The sequence below is a fragment of the Etheostoma spectabile genome, chromosome 2 (assembly GCF_008692095.1).
Source record: "Etheostoma spectabile isolate EspeVRDwgs_2016 chromosome 2, UIUC_Espe_1.0, whole genome shotgun sequence".
NCBI lineage: Eukaryota > Metazoa > Chordata > Actinopteri > Perciformes > Percidae > Etheostoma > Etheostoma spectabile.
In genome coordinates this window covers 17,532,605-17,554,402 of record NC_045734.1, presented here as the reverse complement: position 1 = coordinate 17,554,402, position 21,798 = coordinate 17,532,605, and the positions used below count along the sequence as shown (strand labels likewise).

The window sequence follows — 21,798 nt, the reverse complement described above, 5'->3', positions numbered from 1 at the left end:
CAGAGGTTCTGATTGACCTGGTGGGTCTGGACATTCAGAGCGTCTCTCTCCCAGGGCAGCAACCCCCAACATCTTCTCTATCCATTCCTGCTGACCTGCTGTGTGGGTCTGCTGCCACTGACCCTCAGCCCCACAGCCCCAGCGTACCCTCTGCAGCACTCTCTCTGCTGGATGAAGAGCTGCTATCTTTAGGTAACATGCAATATAATATAGTTTAATTTGTTATTCATGAAAAATTTGAGAATTTCTTGTTTACATGTACTATTTTTTGTGTTCATTTACAGGCCTCAATGAACCTGCTCCCATTCCAGATAAATCAAGACATGTTAACCTGAGCACTCATTTGCCATCTTTACAGGTATTTAAATTAAGTACAATCATCTCTACTAATATCAAGTATTGTCTTACTGGTAACATCAGTGTTTTTTCCCCCTTGTATTCCAGGATTCCAGTCAAGATTTTGATTTTTTTGAAGCCACTTCGCCTTCGGTTTCTGCGTTCTCTACATCTTCACTTTATCCAGACGGCCTTTCTGTGACAGCAGCCCCAGTTAGCTCTGCCAAGTCTTCTACAACTGCCTCTGCCTTAAGCTTCCCTGGCCCGGTCTTCTCCATGTCTCAGACTTCTACAAGATCTGTATCAACGACATCAGTCATATTCCCACAGCCCCTCAGCTCCATATTGACCACCACAGCTCCAGCGGCTCTTCCTCAGGCATTCAGTTTGGCCTCGTCTGCTACTTCAGCCACCCCTGTCACTCAGCAACAGGTCTCCACTTCACTTGGAGCGTCCCACACCAATTCAACTTCTCTGAGTCACAATCTGCAAGACCTTGCCTTGCTGGATCTGGGCAGTCCTAAAATGTGAGTAAGACTAACATACATTGGTAAAACTGTCAGGGGAACATGGCTCAGCAACTATCTGTCCGTCTTTCACACAAAATAATTTGGATGCTGGATCACATTTTTTTTAGAATGATGCATGCACTTCTCCATTTTTTTTTCAATTCTCCATTCTCTGTTCTTTTTTAATTGCACTGATTGGCCTGGGTGGATGTCTAAACACTTGAGTTTAAAGGCACGTCTAATGCTTTACAGTGTATGATAAAATTGCAATTGAAACTGAAGTGCATCTCAACCACCAGTTTCCAAATGGCAGAGGGATCTGGAGAAATCCATTAGCTTTTGATTCGTGATCCGTGGATGAACCTGCAGCCACTTAAAGAGTGTTGTTTTGAGCACTGTAACTTTGCAACATCGCTCTGAGCAGATGGTGCATTTTTTTAAGAATACAAATAAAATAGTAACAAGTAGTAACAGAGTAATTTTCATTTTTCAGGATGGAGCAAACAGTGTAACCTTTTATAATAGCTAAGCACGTGGCTCCTCAGTGCTAGTCCATGTATTGGTGATTGCACGTTACTAGCAAATTGCCCTGAATAACACGTGGCTGCACAAATAATATTAAACAATCTGCACATCTATCAGCTTTGAAAAACACAGCAACAGCAGTATTATCTGGTCAACAATAAATCCCTCTCCAAATAAATGTCACGTCGTAACACGAACAAAACTTATCCACATTGTAGCAGAACACTTATTGAAATGTGAATAAACGTTTACACAGATAATAAGGAAGTAACACCCATGACAGTTTAGCAAGCTACTTCAAACTTACGTTCTGTGCTACACACATCACTTCAACAGTCTGGAAAAACGAGAAAGGAATGATAAAGAAATAGTCTGTTTCACCTGCTGCGGTCTGTCCCATTTTCCTGTCTGAGTGCGAGTGATTGGCAAGAGTTCAAAGTGATAACTCTTATCACTGATTGGTCAATCATCTCAGGAGAGAGCAAGTGTCACTATGGCCTTTTTAACAGATACATTTTCCGGCACATCCGTTCTGCACACAGCCTGCATACGTTATGTGTTCAATGTAGCCAGAAGCGTAAGGCCAAGTGTTTTTGCATTCCAATAATTACTAGCACACCTGACTGCACAGTGTTATTATTTTAAAATTTCTGGGATTATTTATTTCACCCTGTTTCTGTTATCTTGTTATTATGGGTTATCAATGTGTATGTCTGTCATTATATGTTTAAGCATTATGGCACCTGTATTTTCTTTGACAATGACACTTAATTGATTGATTTATCCACACAGTACACATGGTGTGATGGACATTGGCAGCTTTCTGGACAAGAGTGAGGATCTGCTTGCTCCTGCTACCCTGTCTTCCAGTCTCTGTGTTGCCTCCACCACATCCACCTCATTGCTCCTAGGAGGGTCCACTCCCCCCCCTGCCAAGAGTCAGGCAGATGACAGCCCTCTGTTACGCTCTCTGTCTCCCATCCTCTCTCTGAGCCAGGCCAGCCCAGGCAAGGGACAAGAGGTGTCCCTGGCCAATGTTGTTGTCCCTTTAGATTCCATTAAGCCAAGTGAGTTCAAGGAAATAAGCTGTAAGTTTGTTTTGTGTGTGTTTTATGAGTGTTTCAGTTGATTTTGTTGAAAAATGTTATGTGGGAGAGGGTTGGAAAACAACTTGACACTGACAAGTTTCATTTGTGTATAACATCAGTATTATGTTTCAACATGTTCCCTTAAAAACTATAAGGTTGCAAGAGCTCCATCTGGGAAGTTAGCACTGGAGCAAGGCAGACATACTGTAGAGGACATAGGTGTGTGTCCCTGACTAAGAATTTTCGTAGTCAAGTCTTTCCTATTGCTGAATCGTGCGTGCGGCTAATATAAAGGGGCCTGACTACAGTGATAATATATTCAGATTTGATGGTTTGTGTGTACAGCTTTATTTGTATGAAATCATGCAACAGATGAGGCTGACATAACAAGAGTAACTTTTTATTGTATAAGTGTTGCAGGGGTGGAGAAGATTAATTGAAAGAGATTTGACGCACAGGCTTAAGTGTCACTCAAGCAGCTGGCACATGTCCCGCCCCCGGTGACGAGAAGCAGAGCGCACGGAACAAAAGTCTGTTAGATCATGGAAAGTGAATATTAAATCTGTTGTAAGGCGGATGTTTTTTTTCACGCAGATTAATTAAATGCTTCTCAATGTATCTTATCGGTCCAGGGGTTAGGGTTAGGTCCAGCTGTTTTCTCGTCAGAAAATAACACCTTCCCCCTTATTGAAAAAACGGAACTTTAAATATTGCTGTCACTTAGGGGTGACAGCGGCAAACTTGATAATACTGGAAAAGACACTGAGTGATATCGGGGGAAGGACATGCATCAACATGCTTTCAGTACAGAGTACATTGGGAGCTATATAAGGTGGTGTATGTATTTGTGAAGACTTGTGACAGTTTCCCTTTTGTGTGCTGTATTTTAGGTAAAGTGTGTCCTGTGACAGCATATGACAAGAACGGTGTCCGTGTTCTGCTGCATTTTGCCACTGACTGTCCAGCAGGCAGACCTGATGTACTGGTGATGGTTGCGTCCATGCTGAACACTTCCCCGCTGCCTGTCAGGAACATTGCTCTGCAGGCTGCTGTGCCCAAGGTTACGCCCAGGAAGCTATCAGCTCCATTAAATCAAATATTTGACTGATTTAAGTGGGTTGCCACTTCTTTTTAATTAACATGAATGTCTGTTCTGCCAATTCACTAGACAATGAAAGTGAGACTGCAATCCCCCTCAGGCTCAGAGCTGGCTCCTTTTAACCCAATCCTTCCCCCTGCTGCCATCACTCAGGTCATGCTGCTTGCCAATCCTCTCAAGGTAAAGCTCAGCCAGTTTTTTGGTGTTCAAACATTTTAAGTGCATTAGGTAATGTATGTTTTCATTGAAACAACACTTTACTTCTTAAGGAGTATCAGTTTAATGTCATATAGTACAGCATAGTATTATCCCTTCTTACAGTCTTAGACCCTGTTCCGACCTAACCCTGGTTTTAAAATTGGATTGGAGTGATTGGTTCACAAGTGGACAGCTCTAGGAATTTGCGTTCCAACCTGGCAGTAGAATGTGTTTGCAAATGCGTCCTGAGTGACCACATGTGATTGGATCTTACTTCCTCTCTATATGCCATTAAAGACGTACACCCTTCCGTTTGCATTAGAAATGTGCGATGACTAATAAAAAGCGCTGGCCACTGTCTGTGTGCCAACATAAAGATGTCTATAGACGGGCAGTGAGACCTGTGCTGGAGAGAAAGATGTTTTTAAAGTCTTTGTCTTCAGATCTAAGTATGTTTGTAGCTTCCAACTGAATCTCTGTGATTTGAAGTTTAGCTTCTATAGTATAATTGCTTTATTTTACATTTCATGTTCGCTTATAGACTTATAGTCATGTTACGCTACTGCTGATAAAGACTCAACATTTTCTGATTTTTGCGGCTTAATAATAAAAGCTTTTAGCAAAATAACCAGGGGACTTTAATTGTAAAGAACTAATAGGAAATTAAAATGTTTCATAGTTGCTCCTTTGACAACTTGTTTGCCGGCTTTCACAGCGCCGTATAAGATCTGGCAGTGCAAGACTAATATTAAAAAAAGAGACAACATAAGAGCAGGACTATTTGTAGTAATATTCTACAAACTGGTGAATTTTGGGATGTTTTATGAAACTAAAACTAAAGTAAGGCCTAAGGTATACCAGTGGCTGCCTTTTCCAGGCAATAATGATATAAGAGCAGGCTGTTACAAATGGCTAAAGCTAACCTGGGCTTGTATATCAAAGACACATACCTACTAAAGGCTTGCCTGTCTGGTTTTCCCTACGTGATGCATTCAACATGAGAATGAGACTAAACTTGCCTGGATGAGTGCATTTCTTTCCTACCTAAGCGGGGTTTGTGCTGTGTTAAACTGACTAACCAAGCCATTGTTTTTCGTTCTACGCTGAAGCTGAGCCTGCTAACTCTGGTCTCCCTCGTCAAGACGACCTCCGCTCTGGGTCAGCTTTTCATCACCCCTCTAAGACTTCTCCCATGCCCACTCCTTGTGGTGTTGTAATTGAGTTTTTAAAAGTTGTATTTACAAAAAAAAATCTTGTGAAAAATACTCTTTCAGCGTTTTTGATCTTCAGTGGTGTTCTCTGTGTGGAAGCGTGTGGTTTGCAGCCGTCAGGGTGCATTGCGCTACCTCCGTAACGGTCTCGCTCAATCTCCATCGCCACACCTGCCGCTTTGGCTAAATCAGACCAACCAACATGCCCCCCTCTCATTGTCAGTCTTTTCCTGTCAATCAACTAACCACTCCCACTTCTCTAAGGACACTAAACTGATATCATAACAAGACAGCACAGGAACAAAACAAATTGACACATCACGGACAGTATGATAACATCCAAAACACATGATTCACACTCAGTGGTACCTTGAATAATGGTGTAGTTCCGCTAACCGTTGAGTAGGCGATCCATAATGTGGCTCAAAACACATACCCATTAATGTGGTCACGTGGCAGAGACCACCTCCAAATGTGGTTTTAGTGATGAGATTTTAATCCATCCTCAATGCGTCCTGAGAGTGTCTTCACAAGTATATCCTGAGGTCTGATCACTCACATCGGATTTTATTCCCAGGTGAAAACGGGGTGTAATTACTAACATTGACAATGCACTAAATTTTGTGTGTTCCAGCAAGCTGCCAAGCTGAGTGTGTACTTGTGTTTGTGTTTTGCAGGAAAAAGTTCGGATGAGATACAAACTGACATTTACGCTGGGAGAGCAGCCACACTCAGAAGTGGGGGAGGTGAATGAGTTTCCACCTACTGACAGATGGGGGGCTCTATAGCCCTGCCTGTCAAAACTAGATGTATTTAACAGTTTAGTTTGTCAGTGCAGTTCAGAGGTCAACAGAAAGCCCAGAATTGGAAAACTTGGGGGAACTTGAATGGACCTTTTTTTTTGAGGAGTTTTTCAGCTTGAAATGTTTGATTTTTATTAGATAATTACTTTTAAAAACAACACCAGCTCAACCAGGCAGTGAGTGCTTACAAAAAACAAAAACTCATGATAACAAAATAAAGCCCTCAGATGTTGTCTATGTGGTGCAGTAATAAATGGTGAGAAATGCTTGAATGTGGGTGATGGTTATGTGGGAAAACCATTGGTTATCATCAGGTTTTTACTAATTATACCCTTTTGCTCTTATTTCAATGTTCATATTTACTGTCCCTGAATGTCAGTCTTAATATTAGGGATGCACCGATCCGACTGTCAGTACTGATACCAATACCTGGGCTTTGGGTATAGGCCAATACTGAGCTGTATGCCTCACTGTGTGGGATCATTCTTTTATTTGTAAGGCAACATCAGGCTTGACCTAAACATGTAACAAATACACAGATATCAATTTACTGAATTGTTATCAACCCAGCAACTTGGTAAAAAAAATCTTTAAAATTAGCAAGAATTACAATTTCAGTGTAAACCTTTTAAATGCTGCAACAAATTGGTCAAAACTTAAAAAAGAATTCAAATTCCAGTATATGATGTAAATAGTGTATAAACATAGAATCAAATAGATTAGCCTTATTGTCACTGATACCCAATCCAGCTATTCAAGTCATGTCGGCCCAATTTCAGTATCGGATTGGTGTATCCCTTAATTAATATAGAGCAAATCCACATTTTCAAGAAAATTGTGAAGCATTTTACATAATTTGCTGCTGGCTATGTTTGGTAACCATGTTTTATGCTTTAAACATTGGACTGGAACAGACAAGAGGCCCTCTGTTGCAAAAAAAAAGGCACCCACAGATTGGCTCATTAAGAGTTAGTTACTCTAAGTTGACTTCTTTCAGTATGCCTCACAGTTACTACTGAATACTTTTGCTTGTCTTCTGAATTCTATACTAACTCATAGCTCAGACTCTTGTTATCCTTTTTATTCTTAGTATTTATTGACATGAATGTATTATTTATTTTGTTTTTGGGAGGAAGGTATTGGATCAGTTAATTTCCTGTATGGTATTCAAATCTTCTGCATACACTTCTTATGATGGACACTTTAAGTATTGCAGTAAGATAGGCACAAATCAGTAGTGGGCTGTCTTAAGACGCTTTAACGTTACCAATTATTCAGACAGACCGTTCATAACCTGTTACATTATGTAACAACGGGGGATTCTGATTAAATACATGTCTCCTGTGTCCATATTGTGCACTTTTGATAGAAGTTTAATATGAAAATGTAATTCTTACGAGATAACACCGCAGCCTTGTGCCAGAGACATGAGCCCTTTTTACTTGGTCGGTGTAACATGAGCTATTAAGGACAAGGACCAATTGTATACATTAAGTGGATGTGCTTTAGTAAGTGCTGACTAGCTGACAATTCATCCCTAAAGACGAAATGAATATTGTTCGACGTTAATTAATGACTGTGTGCATAGCTTTGCCCTTGCTCCTGCTCTTAGACCATGTTGTGGAAGCCAAGCCAAAGGGGTAGGTTAGTTGCCCCGATTTAACTAAATGGTTAGCTTGTGTGGGAGTTTCCTATGTCAAACTAGGAAAATAGCCTTGAGAAAGAACTGTATATTAATAGTAGAACCTTGATGGTTAATTCAAAGGATTATGTTTACCATGTGTTTATCAAAAATGGTGACTTTATTGTTGTCTTTCTGGGGCTATTAGTGCTAGGAGATTCTATCTCTACATATTTCTTGTAATACTATTTATTTGTCTTGGATTGTTAAATAAACTTGTCATTGCATATTTTTTGAAAAGCAATTTCTGTGCATGTAAAAATAAAGAATGAGATGGATCTATTTGTATTACAGTTCTCACATATTTTTGTCTCATTTTTCAGTCTATGGAGCAATGTCACAGCAGTAGCATATTAACTCCATCGTGGTTGAGCTGTATTTTCATTTCATCAGATTCTTAAAATACGCTATTACAAGTAATGCATTTAACAAGGTAAGAAAGTATCAAAAAATAAAAGTACTCGTGCAGCACTGTTATTCCTGTCATTATATATTAAACTAATGGATTGTTATTGCTGATGCATTAACATGTCAAATCTACTCTATTGCTGTTGGGTAATAATTAAAAAACAAAACATCAGTGTAAAATATCTATAAATAGAGCAACGGCATTTTTGTGCAAAGTTAAAACTCATAAGTTCTGCTAGAAAGAAATGTTTTTAGTCCTTTTTTAAAAGTCTCAAAAGTCTGTGGTGCCCTTAGATAGTCAGGGAGGGCATTCCACGTCCGAGGAGCGGCGGAGCAAAATGCACGATGACCCATGGTGCTGAGCTTAGTTCTGGGGAGTAGGAGGCGGTTGTTGTTTGAGCGGAGGGATCGTGTTGTAGTGTGAGGGATGAGTAGTTCTTTCAGTTAGGGGGGGGCATTTCCATAGATGCATTGGTGGGTGAGAATTGAGACCTTATATTCAATCCTAGCAGAAACGGAAAGCCATGACGTGAGTGGAGAATGGGTGTGATGTGGTCGTACTTTCGCACTCATCAGGATCCTTGCAGCACTGTTCTGAACATATCGCAGTTTCTGCAGACTCTTTAGGGTAGGTAATAAACTCCTCAGTTTTTTTTAACCAGTAAAGTTTCAGCTTATCAAATAAATCCAGTGCAGTAGTAAAAGTATATGTTGAGTGTGTTACATGAAATACCTACACTGTCAGATACTTAGCTATATTAACTTGAAAATGCCGATTATTTAAAGAAATTAGTGTCTTCAAATCCTTGATAGTACTGGGACATCAGCTACATTTTAAGAGCGCGCAGTTGATTTGGCGCAGCTGTTTGCACTCATGGATGTATAAGACCATGCACTACAGCCCAGTCAATACATCCATGAGGCCAGCCCACGCAAAGTGGCGCGCCAGACAGACCGCGCAGCCGCAGCAGAACAGGGGCAGGCAGACGCAACAACAGCAGCAGCAGCAGCCATGGCAGACGAAAAAAACAAGGTGAGTGGAGTTTGTACGCTGTATGAGTGTACCTAGCTAATCAATGCGTGATACTACAGAAGGCACCAAAAAGCCGCCTGTGAGACTAATGTGCCAATGGTCGCATAATTACAAAAAAGCTATCCAGTGCTAGCTTGCAATGCTAGGTAGCTCGGTAGCAAGCGGGCGAAGTTAGCATAATTTGCTAACTTGGCTAATGTGCATGAGATTTAATAATTGCTGGTCTCTTTAAAGAAACAAAAAACAACACCTTTTAAATGCCACTGTCAGCTTTAGCGAGTGAGACTAACAAGTGGTGATATGGTTCTAGCAAGTTCAGGTAACGTTAGCTAGCAAAAACCGAAGAAAAGTGAGTAACGGTAATCGTTAACGTTACCGTTCAGAGGGCAGTATAACGCTACGGCCACGGGCCCATATTAATTGTTTGAGGACTTACGTTAATTGTTAACGGATCTCATATGAAAAAGGCATGCTCATCACACGCACAAGAGTCTCGGGATAAGAGGGATTGTTGATGCGTGCAAGTTGTAATTCCCGTGACTAACTAACTAATTCTGACTAACGTTAGGCTGAGCATCAATAAGTTGTAGCTAGGCCATTGACTTGCTAAATGCTAAAAGTGAAGTTTCTATGCTACTCCTTTTTGTGATAAGTACGTTAACCACCAGTCCTCCAATCAGTGCTCACAATGTGCAAGTGTCAAACAAATGTAACGGGGGTAAAAATACTTTTGACTTGTAATAAATCAGTGACGTACATAATGTACTGTACATCAACGTTATGTCTGACCCGGGCAAAAGGAGTTTTGTGGTACGAGGGGCAAATGCGTTACACAGCTGGAAGCCAAGGCTTATTATTTTTGCAATCAACTTTACTTTCTGCAAACTTCTGTTTATCTCTCTTTCAGGAGGGAGTGAAGACAGAGAACAATGAGCACATCAACCTGAAGGTGGCAGGGCAGGAAGGCTCAGTGGTGCAATTCAAGATTAAAAGGCACACTCCTCTCAGCAAACTGATGAAAGCATATTGTGAACGACAGGTGGGAGTGCTACTTAATTAAAACAACTCCTCAAAACAAATCTTCTTTAGGTACATTGCATTTCTGACAGCCTGAAAGGTAGTTGTCAAAGTGTGTACCTAAGACATGATAGCTGCATCTTTTTATTTTTGCAGATTACACATAACGCCCAGGTCACAATGATGCCTCATCATGTTTCTTTTCAATATTTAAACCTGATATTTCTGTCTCTACACATAGGGGCTGTCAATGAGGCAAATACGATTTCGATTTGATGGTCAGCCCATCAATGAAACTGACACACCCTCACAGGTAAGGCTTCACCCTCTTGTATACAGAATAGCTGTTAGTATAAGAGAAAGGAGGCTGAATATATTTTGTGCAGAATGCAAAGAAATGGACAGATGTTTAGTCCAGGATGGAGGTTAGTGCAAAAGTGTAGTTAAGTCAATGTCAGTGGGGGACCGGGGCATTGTTGGTGAGGCTGAGGGGAAGAAACTGTTTTTATGGCGTGATGTTTGCAGCCTCCTGCCGTTATAGCTACCTAGGACTTTTCATGACTTTGATTTTACACTTTTGTTGTCCGTTTTATGTTATGAGCTTTTCAAGAATTTTTAAGAAAGCATGTGGTGAGATAACAGGTGGGGGCGGCTGTGACTCAGTGGTAGAGCGATCGCCTGCCAATTAAAACGTTGGTTCCATCTCTGGCCCCGCTGTCCCTTGTTGAAGTGTCCCTGAACCCGAGTTGCCCCCGATGGTGTGTGTGTGTGTAATGTCATAGTTAACTTGCAATTAATCACACAATTTTATCTATTCTAAATGTCCCTTGATTTCTTTGACTTTTTTTCTCATTTTAATGCTCTTTTCAACATGGAAAATTTGATATATAATTTAAACAATGGCATATAGCCTACTGTAGTGTTCAATTTCACATTTAATCTCACTTGGAGAAAATCTCTCACACAATGTAACACTGTCCTCTATAAAAGGGTGGGAAGGGAAAATTCCCATCAGCTGTGTGCTCGGCCATCATTTGGTATTTCAGACTGGGCGTGCTGCGACGATGGCTCAGATCACTTTGGTCTTGTCAATGAAACATTCAGAATCTTATTTGGATCCATTTTGGCCTCTTGCACTCCTCATTCACTTAAAACGTAACGTACTCTCTGGCCGGCTCGCAAGCCCAAACAAGTGTGCGCGGCGTTACTGTTTTGTTTCCAGTCTAGCTAGATCCGGTGTGTTGTAGTTTTTCTAACGTTACTAGTTGTTGCAACAGCATGTGAAGAAACTACAAAGTCTGCTTGGCCAAAAAGAATTAATCTTGCAATTTGAAGAAATCAATGCCGTTAAAATGGGTTTGTGTTAACGCCGTTAATAACATGTTTAACTGACAGTGCTAATAAATACAAAGTTACTCCATGCAAATGGAGTCTAAACCTTTTGTGAATCTACTCTTTACCATTCCTGAAGGTGGACCTGCTGATTCTCATTGTCCTTCCAAGAATTATGATTGACAATGTACATAACCATTTCTGTAGCTTTTTCTTTAAAATAAAAGGGGAGAGGGAAAGGACTGTGCTGAACACTGCAGTTACTCTGAGCAGCATGACTCAAAATGAATTAATATGTGAAATATATTCCCCCCCCCCCCCCCCCGATTGTCTTAAAAACAAATTGTAAAAATTTTCACAAGTTGGCACAATGCATGAGGTTGGTTAAAGTTTGTGCCACCGCGTCTAATGTGAACACATTGTGTGACGTGTGTAATTTTGACTGGCATAGAATCAAGTGATTCAGGTTGTCGGCTAATTGATCGATGCATGTCTAGATACAGCGCTGGTATGTTGGATGAAGCACAGACTTTTCAAACAGCACTGAGCAGCTGTGTGCAGTTCAGTCCATGCTGTACTGCCTTTTATGTCTATAGCAGGAAGGGCTGCACGATTATGGCCAAAATGATAATCACGATTATTTTTGATCAATATTGTGATCACTATTCTCACGATTATTTTATTTTATTTTATTTTATTTTTTTTAACTAAAACAAATTTTATTGTCACATAGGCTCAGAGACTGCTGACTCACTAGGAATGGGTCCAGCACGGGTCGTGCGTGTGCTAACTAGCACTGGTCACTGCTGTTGTCTGAATAACACAGACGGGACAAAATGTTCCGTTTACTGGTAAACCTTGAGACCGACGTATAACCGACTGCTATCTGTTGAGTTTTCCTCCCGTTACTCTGTCCTAAGTAACTGTCTACATCTAGAAACTAAGCTGCGAGATGCAGGGAACAACTCGGAGTGGCACATGAGCGGACAGTGGTTTACGGAGGGGTAGATGCGCCATGCAAAAAACCCGGCGCATTCTATGAAATGACGCATTTAAAAAAAAAAAAATGGCTCGATCATGCAAATTTGATTTTGGGAAGTTGTGTGATTAAAATTTGTGCAGCCCTAATAGCAGGTACATAAAGGTCTTCTGTACTTTCATGTTGGGAGTCTTGTTTGGCAAAACTCCACTAAATTTCTGTATTTTACTCAAGCAACATTGTCTGTTTTCTGACCACCTTTCCGTAATGGTACTTCGTAAGATGTGTTGAAGATGTTTGCACCTGTCCATGATTCAAACTAAACTTGCTGGTGAAAGCTTTTAGATGCATTGGCTGACGTCACTGGTGTTGTCAACACTCTTTATAAGTTGCTTGGCTTCACGTAAAGACCTAGTTTGCCTGTTAGAGTGTTGTGGGTTTTTTTTTTTTTTTTTTTTTTATATAAACTGTAGAAAACACTAAGGGAATTTCTCCACTGTGGGATGAATAAAGTATTATCGAATCTATCTCTGCCATCACATAAACTTATGTTTGAACTTTTCTTACAGCTGGAAATGGAGGATGAAGATACGATTGATGTGTTCCAACAGCAAACAGGAGGCTCTTTTCTTTAAAGACTGTTTCCTATGGACAGCCCTACCTCCCTCTTCGTCCCCGAACATCTTTTTATCCCCAGTCGTCAAATGTTCATGACCAGTGTTGATACCATCAGTGGAATACTTTTACAAAAGGCTCAAAGACGGTGGTACAGTTGATGTAATCACACTGTTTGTATCTTAACATGTCCGAACTGCGTGGTGTAGACAACTTGTAAGCTACAGTGAGTCTAATGTGCTAAAGAAATGAAAATCTTGCCTTTTTTTTGTTTTTTGTTTTTTTTCTGGAGGGTTTAGAGAGAATTCCTTGTCTTGTTTTTTTACCCATGTCTTTAAGGTTTTGATTCAAATTGTTCAGTAAGCTGGCATTTTAAATTCACATCGGTTATAAAATGTGTTATTTGAATAAATTGAGTTTTTTTTTTTTTCCTGTGTCAAAGTTTATTTTATGCATACATTGTTTTAACTAGTACATAAAACAGCTACTGTATCAGAACTAGCTTTCCCCCCCCCCAAACTGGATTAGTTCTACACTATACATTTTCGAATGAGGTTGAAATAACCTGTAGCTGTCAGAATTCAACATGACGAGTTTATGGGTCAACATCAAATCAAGACGCAGGCCTTTTCAAAACTAAATCGAATCACCTGTTTAATTCATTTGCTAATATCCAACTATTTACTTTTAGTATTACCTAAAGTATTATACAGGCACCATGTCCAAAATGGTTTTTTTTTTTTTTTTTTTTTTTTTTTTTTTTGTCGCACCAGTACGTCTGTCAAACTCGTAGACTGTGTGTGTAAATGAACTAAACCATGGATGTACTAGGAAAAGCAGCGAAGGATCGGAAATAAGTTTCCGCTTTCAAATTAGAATCTAAATGTGTCATCTTTTGTTAAAGAAGAAATACCACTTAGCGTTAATTATGCACTCCTTTAAAAAAAATATTTAGCTCTAATTTGTTTTTAAATTTGATCTTAAACGCCAAAATGTATTTGTCAGGTTCACACGGTTTGTTTTGAAAATGTGACCGGAAGTGAGATCGCTCCTTCTTGTCACTTGTCCACTCATACAGAAGGCAGGTTGATTATTGGGAACCACTGACTAGGATAGACAATGATGAGGCGGTAAAGTACTGCTAATGAAAGTGTTATTCGCGTATAACCTGTAAGATTTATACATATTTGACAACTTCTTTCGCAAAAATGACAACCACCACGACATATCAAGGGATGGAGCCCGGCTCTAAAAGCAGTTCCAGGTAAAAATGCGTCTTTCAAACCGTTCCGTAACCCGTTAGCCACCATGATGCCCACAAGTCCAGCATTCTCTGACGTTAAACTTAACGCTTAACCCTTACATTTATAACGTTTTTTTTCTCCTACACCTGCCCGTAATTATTAACTTAACCGTTTCGAAATGCTTGAAACTAGCTGAGCATGTGGCGACGATGCTTGGAGACACCTCGGTACCACACCTTCCCGTTGTGTCTGTTGGGGTGGACCATTCCCATTTTCTTACGTTAGCTAGCTAGCAAGATAGCACACATGTACCCTCCCTTTTGTAGAGAAGCTTCTTAGCTAGCAAGGGACGTTACAGACTAGGCTGCTCGTCATTAACTGCTAACATTAGTGTTAATTGTAGGCCTTTTACCTGTATGTTTCCTTATTGCCTTTTCGTGTTGACTGTGTGGAAGCTAAAGATTTATCAGATCTGTAATTCCAGTTGGGTGGGGCCCCCGTGGATTTCAGATCCGTAATCGAGAAGATCAGGGAATTAAAATAAGACATCTTTTAGTCTGCCCTCCATATGGCCCCATTGAGGCGAGGGCTATGTTAACGTTACAGCTTGATACTTTACACCTGATTGAATAATCCAAGCCACATGTGTATTTTTCATCACATCACATAGCGATGCTGGTAAAGGAATCCTCGCATATAAAACTGGAAGGAGGCATATTTAAAATCCACGATGTTTAAATGAGCAATTTAGCTAAACCTCGTTAAACATTTTTTTAAAGTTATTAATATGTCGTTATTATTGTAAATTCGATCAGAGCGCGACACTACTCAAAGCAATGTGAGGAATGCAACATACATAAATACATTGAACCAATGTATTTACCAGTGTGTTAAAGCCCTATTTAGTGTTACCTTTCAATGTGAGAGGAAATCACATGATCAATATTTATCAGTGTAAACTGTATCCCAAAGCAAAAACCGTTGTCAGTTTAATAGGCACCTGGAAAAGAATGGTGCAGTCTAATCCAACAGGCCTGCAATAAATCCTACCCCCATAAAGGTCATTTTTAAAGCTGTAGTTTGTGGTGCTGTTGAACTGTATTGCATTATATTGACAGGTGTTCTTAATATTTAGTCTACCCTTGTTGATATAAATGACATATAACAATCAAAAACACCTGTAATTATGGTATTCTCACTGTCACAGATAATATAATTATAAGTGGAACAATACTAGTCTGCATATAAAGTCCACATAGACACATTATAGGTAATGCTATTGTATTCCACAAGTAATTTAAAGTTCAGTGTAAAACATTAATGTCTGACGTGACTTTTTTTTAAATCTCAGCCGCAACCCATTTGAATCTGGCTGCACCGACAGTGCAAAGATAGATGATGAGTTGAAACATCTGATAGACAGTTTAAGTTATTACGTTTTATCCAATGTCATTGTTAAATGACGCAAAATAAAAATGATTTTGACTTTTATTGTGAGTGTGAATGAAGAATAATTTGTCACTGATTGCACAATCCTAATCTGAACCACAGCATTTAGGTAGGTTATTTTTCATGAATACGATGATCTCTATCTTTCCAGGGTATTGCGCCCTCCCGGCGGCGGCTCCAACATTACATTTGGTGCAGATGAGAAGAAGCCTCCTGTCCGGAAAGACAAGATGGCCTCCAGTGTTTTCGCTGAGCCAGAGGACCCCTATGCCAATCGAAGGAACAATCCACCAGGTACAGTCTACCTCTTCTTCAAACAATTGTTGCTTTACTGTGAAAGCTTACAACTCAATTTGTGGCTAGGGGGGGGCCGACGACGACAACAACTTATTTCCGTAACAATCAAGTATCAAAAACTGAGGAGGACACGCTGTTGGATACTGGCTTCCTCTCCTGCGCTTTCTTCAATGCCTAACAAATCTATCTCTTTTTCTCCATGACCCTGTCTTTCTGCTTGAGCAGCACTGGTGAAACCTGAGAAAATATTGTAAACAAATTCGTAGCATAACTAATTACACTGGTCTGACTGTTCAGCTCTGTTTTAGACTGATACCTCCGGTTCAGGCTGGTCCTCATCCCCAACACATGCCTTTTTCAGTGGAAAATACTTTTCAATACTCATCTGGATTGAAGCAGCAAACATTCAGAGTAGAAAAATGACATAACATTATTTATAAAAAAGTTGATCTGATTCACAGCTGCTACATATAGTGTTTTGACCTCGACAACCCAACTGCATTTTATTGTAAACTTGCGAGCAGTTAACTTTCTAAAGCAGGCGCAATCACTTGTTTGCTAAGGGTCGGGTCGGGACTCCAACATTAACACACTGACATTGTACTTCAGAGTGATTGTGTAAAGGTGTTCACGAGATACCAACCTTACGTGAACTTGTGAATTTTGCCAGCCATCTTTTCTCGTTTTCATGGAGAAAGACGCTTTAGGCACAGAGGGGAGGAGCTGTGTTTGTTTGTGTGTGAGAGAGAGACCCATGGTGACAGAGAGACGTAGGGAGAGCAGGGAATGGAAATGTTGCTGAGCGAATACGCTGCGTTTTTAAAATTGTGTCAAAAAACCTGCTATGTGTGGCGGCCGGTGTTGATTGTCTGGCACGCTGCCACAAATTGGTCTATGTGTGGGAAACACTGGATGGTGTCACTTAAACAAAGCACACAACCAGTGCTATGTTTTGGAGATACAAGGTTTTCAATGAAGGTTTTTCTCTTGCTGCTGGACCGAACTTGTCCTTGTCTAGTCAAAACCTCAGACAGCTGCAGTACTTAAGAATAACATTTGTTGTCTCCGGTGGTGATACTTGACAGGTTTATGACAGGTTAAATGATGAATTGGTTTCTCTTTCAGGCTGTCATTAGATATTTAATCACTAGTGTTTTTCTGTTGATCAGGATCTTCTCAACCCTGCAGAGATCTAAATAATTAGGTAGAAATGAGCTGCCTCAAGTCCTTGTTCACTCACAAGGTTTAATTTAGAATTTAAAAAGTATATATTTCCAAGAGGAATAACAAAAGACTGAGAAACTCGATACAATGTTTTATAGGTGTTTAGGTCCTTCCCTAAATGTAGAATGTCACACAGCAAAATGTTATCAAAAGAGGCATTGACGCAAATTTGGAAGTAAAAGTGATGCATTTGTGATCTAGTCCAGTGGTTTTTCATTTTCTAGAACAAAAGCACCAATGACGCTGTTGTATCAAAAGCACAGCTCTCTAAATAGTCTGTGGCTAAAAAATGCTCGCTACAGACTCAGACATGAGTTGAGGACAGTATTTTTCCCTGTCAAAGGTAGCCTGTGGAAATGTGTTGTAACCCCCGACTCTTTGTATGCTGTTGCTATGGCTTCGCTGCTAGTGCTAGTTAGCCACGGAGTAGCTTACCATGCCAGTGACGTAGTAGATTGTGGAATTCCAACATGGTGGCGCCCGTGTAACAACAGCAACACTTTCAACTTACCATTTTATCCCTTTTAACAAATTCACCCATTTTAATAATTGTACCATTGATAATAAATAAAATACATCTGTTATATTACCATTATTCAAATTCCAGTTCAGTTCATCTCATAATCCAAGTAGCTTTCATTGTACTGTGCATTGCATAGACCAGCTCAGGTCCGGTCTCAGACCTTGTTGAGTGCTAAAATGGATCAGCAATCTATTTCTTGTTCCTGCTTATTTTTTCCAATATCACATGTCTAAATTTTCAATATGAAATATGTATATACATTAAGTGTATTATTATATGCAATGAATATAAATTGTAACTAACACAAATTGGACGAATATCATGATAACCTTGGCCAGCCATCACAACACCTCTTCTAGTAAATTTGTTCATAGGCTGGTAGGGTATGGCCATATTTGTTTGACACTGTCTGTCAGTGATGTCACAATATAAGTCAGGTGTCAAGTTGTTAGTGTTTTAGCCGCTTTAGTAGCAACTACATCTGGCTTTCCCAGAGTCTCATCAAAGTAGCTTTTCTGTCATTAGCATGTGCAAAGTTGGATGACCTTATAATGGCATCCGCCTGGATTCTATATCACTAAGGTGATGGTTTATTAACCAGGAAGCCTATGTCAAAGATTTTTGAGCTGCTATTCAAATGGAAAGGTAGCCAGTTGAAGGATGTTTGTGGGTTTGTGGCGGCAGGACAAAATCTTTCCACTGTCATTTTTACCTATACAGTGGGGCACCCCAGCTAAAAAATTGTATTAATGTGCATAATGAAGCTAAGAAAAGATGTAAAAATCTACAAAAGGCATCAAATGACAGATTAGACATTCATATAATATGTCACAAAAAGTTACATTTTATTTCCATCATTTACACTTTCAAAATAACAGAAAACAAAAAATGGCATCTGCAAAAGTTTGGGCACCCTTCAGAGTTTATAGCATGCACCGCCCCCTTTGGAAAGCTGAGACCTGACAGCGTCATGGATTGTTCTGAATCATCGTCTGGAAAGACCAGGTGATGTAAATCATAAGGCTTTAAATGCCCAGACTCATCTGACCTTGCCCCACCAATCAGCACCATTGGTTCTTCTAAGCAGTTGTCTAGAAAACTGAAACTGAAAATAGTTGATGCTCACAAAGCAGGAGAAGGCTATAAGAAGATAGCAAAGCGTTTTGTTTGGAATGTAATTAAGAAATGGCATTCATCAAGAACAGTGGAAGTTAAAGCAAGATCTGGAAGACCAAGAAAAATATTTAAAATTTAATATTTAATTTATTAAACATTTGATCCAAGAGGTGGACAAATACGAATATCAGAAACTCTTTTAAAAATGGCGGCAGGGTTTTCTGTCCCAGACATAATATACAGGTATTTGATGTGTGATGAAACATTTGCCCATGATCAATAAATCCAACATATTTCAAAATCCATATTGCGTCTTACCCCCCTAAAAGGGTCGTAGATCATGCATAGTCTCACCCCCATGCCAAATAATAGCATTCTGAGTAGCATTACTTGTTGTGAAAATAACAATGGCTTGCCTTGTTAAGCTATGTAATGAGTTGCACATAACAGGAGTGAAAACGGAACCAAAACAGCCGGGGGGAAAAGAAAGGGAAATAATTTATACAGCAGGATATGACTGCATATTTTATTAGACAGTGTGAATGGAGTTATTGTCAGAAACACATTTAGAATGAAAGATGAATTTCCCAAATCAGAAAATTTCCCAAAGCACAATTGTAAACTAGTAGGAAGTGTAGGAGTAACTTGCTCACACAGAAATGTCCAAAATAATGGGGGGGGGGGGGGGGGGGGGGGGGGGGGGGGGTCTTAAGGTCAGGTCATTGGCTCAGTGGACTGCAGTTATCAGGATAATTTCGCTCAAGGGATCTTGCCATTTCCTTTTATGACAAAGACATATAAGTTACGTGTAAATCGTTTCTGTGAAATTACAAACGCTCCGACGCCATGTTTTAGGATCTGAATGTGTCAAAAGGTTGAAAAGTTCAAGGGGGCCCGAATACTTTCGCAAGGCACTGTATGTGACGGCCTGAGCCATCTTGTTCTTCCAGGTGGGAAGCCCACAGGTGTGCTTTGTGGTGAGTCATCAGCCCCCCTGAGGAGAGGAGGGAGCCAAACCAGCAACCAATCTGCAGACGCCCCCGCCACAGTAAGATCCTGCATCAGATCATGAGTTGTGGTTGGAAGAAATTAAGTGAATCCTGAAGGCAGACAAACATACTGTCCAAATGTCCAAGTTCAAATGATTTAAAGTATCTATGTATTTTCTTCAGATCTTCACTTATGGTCTTAAAGGTAGCTTGTGTATCAATTACTTAGGAACATTACCAAATGACATTTAAGTTATACCTACTCACATTTTATCATTGAGTGTATGTATGGCTTTTCAACAAGACTGATGACACAGTACAGAATTAACTTTTTTAGTCTCTGAAGGCTGATAAAATACTAAACTTGTATTTTCTGCTTGTTTTTTGTAGGATGGAGAAAATCTTGTACGTGATTATGGTAAGCACCTGTTTTTTTTCTTTTTAAACCACTGGCGTAAGAATGGGAATGTGTGACATCTTTAAAAATATCACGTCACACATCACGATTTAATACATGTACACATGCACAGATGCACGTGCATTATGTACCTGTATACATATGCATATACGCGCATAAATACATATAGGCATACATTTCCTTTGCTTTAAAAATGTTTTATGAAAATTCATCTGTAATTCCGGCCCAATGTTTAGGTTATTTTAATTTTTAAATTAACTTTAAAAAGTGGCATATGGTACCCAATTTTTAAACACCACAGCGTTAGGGCTGTGTACAGCCACAGTAAAGGCAATAGTACAGATATAAATGTATCACAAACCTGTAAGCAAGGCAATAAAGGAGAATCATGTCATAGTAGCCTATAAAGAACACCACACAATATGCATAAAATCTGAGTTAACGTTTTGTTTTTTTAAACAATCAGAACAGCAAGATCAACAATCTCTGGAATTACTATGTTATGGCGGAGAGAGAGTCAAAGCTTGCTGACACTGTTAAAAAGTGGTTCACTGTGGCTGACCTGATGTGTTGTTCAGCTTACTGGTTACAGCTAAGGCAGACGGAGAGGCTTACAGGAGAAATGGCTGCTGCACACAAAGAGCTGCAACTAAATAAAACAAGGCACAAGATTCAGAAAACAAGTGTGTGTAAATAAACTGAAGAGGGGACATTAGTCCTGGAGGAGACTCTTTAACTAGCGGCAGAGGCTAGAGGCTACGAAAAGAAACCAAATGTGCATGCATGCATGCATGCATGGATTCTCATTCACGTCCTCTTGTAAAATACATGTAACAACTCAAACATAATTTGACTGCTAAGCCCACTTACTGGCACTTCAACTTTCCCTTGCTCTTGCTGGCCGCCGGTGTTGCACCGAAAGCTGTGACCCAGAAAGAACGAGTAAACCGCTGGTAACCATATTAACACCCTCTGGCATCAAAACATATGTTTATCTGAAAGTAAATGAAATATATTAAGGTATATTTTCTCTGAAATGTTTCTAAACACTTATTTCTTTGTGACATTTGTAATAACCTACCTAAATCATACACAAGACCTACATTTAAAACTTAAAAGAATCATATTTAAAGAAAAGAAAGAACCAAATATTAAATGGACCAGCACAGTAGTCAGAATATGTGACCTCACTGTAACTGCTTAATAAAGGAGTTAAACTTCAGCCTTGGTAGTCTACTATTCAGTGAAACCCCTAGTCAATGCTAATCTATTAAATGAAGATCAGTGTGCTAGTGGTCAATCTAAATGTTATAAAATATACCATAAAATACTTACTCTCTTGTCTAAGAAAGTAATAGTATTTACCACCTAAAATGTTTGTTCATTTTTATCAACAATGGGTCCTTGATTTCTGAAGTCAAAAACAGCTTCTCAATCTCAGCCAGTGACCGTCAGATTTAATCAAGTATAGCTAATTAACTTAACTTTAGAGTTGCTTTAAAACACCGGATAACTTTTTTTTTTAACGATTCCAGGTAAATTGTGTATTGCAGTGTAATTCAATATTGACTGCTTTTTTGGCAGCAGTGATATCAATGCTGCTACAAACAATGTGGAGAAAAGGATAGATATGTGACTCATAATAAAGAAGGAGAAAATGGTGGTAGTAGTAGTAGTAGTAGTAGTAGTAGTAGTAGTAGTAGT

General features: G+C 39.6%; 3 protein-coding genes across 3 annotated transcripts in view; all 3 read left to right on the top strand.

Annotated features, from left to right (window-relative positions):
* Positions 1–6,203, top strand: part of gga3a (golgi associated, gamma adaptin ear containing, ARF binding protein 3a) — an 11,027-nt gene extending 4,824 nt beyond the window's left edge. The window contains exons 11-17 of the mRNA XM_032540354.1: positions 1–192; positions 285–358; positions 445–863; positions 2,163–2,437; positions 3,349–3,518; positions 3,627–3,737; positions 5,644–6,203. The exon at positions 1–192 is cut by the window's left edge and continues 15 nt beyond it. Of these exons, the coding sequence (XP_032396245.1) occupies positions 1–192; positions 285–358; positions 445–863; positions 2,163–2,437; positions 3,349–3,518; positions 3,627–3,737; positions 5,644–5,754 (1,352 nt within the window). The 3' untranslated portion in view covers positions 5,755–6,203. The remainder of the gene's footprint in view (positions 193–284; positions 359–444; positions 864–2,162; positions 2,438–3,348; positions 3,519–3,626; positions 3,738–5,643) is intronic.
* A 2,462-nt stretch (positions 6,204–8,665) lies between these two features.
* sumo2a (small ubiquitin like modifier 2a) lies at positions 8,666–13,263 on the top strand. Its single transcript, XM_032500386.1, has 4 exons — positions 8,666–8,891; positions 9,799–9,930; positions 10,150–10,221; positions 12,789–13,263. Exons 1-4 carry the CDS (start codon positions 8,871–8,873, stop codon positions 12,852–12,854), a joined length of 291 nt encoding a protein of 96 aa, XP_032356277.1. The 5' UTR covers positions 8,666–8,870; the 3' UTR covers positions 12,855–13,263.
* Positions 13,264–13,853: 590 nt separating this feature from the next.
* jpt1a (Jupiter microtubule associated homolog 1a) overlaps positions 13,854–21,798 on the top strand; it is a 9,644-nt gene continuing 1,699 nt past the window's right edge. Inside the window, exons 1-4 of the mRNA XM_032500353.1 lie at positions 13,854–14,098; positions 15,679–15,821; positions 19,638–19,735; positions 20,067–20,094. Coding sequence (XP_032356244.1) covers positions 14,043–14,098; positions 15,679–15,821; positions 19,638–19,735; positions 20,067–20,094 — 325 coding nt within the window. The 5' untranslated portion in view covers positions 13,854–14,042. The remainder of the gene's footprint in view (positions 14,099–15,678; positions 15,822–19,637; positions 19,736–20,066; positions 20,095–21,798) is intronic.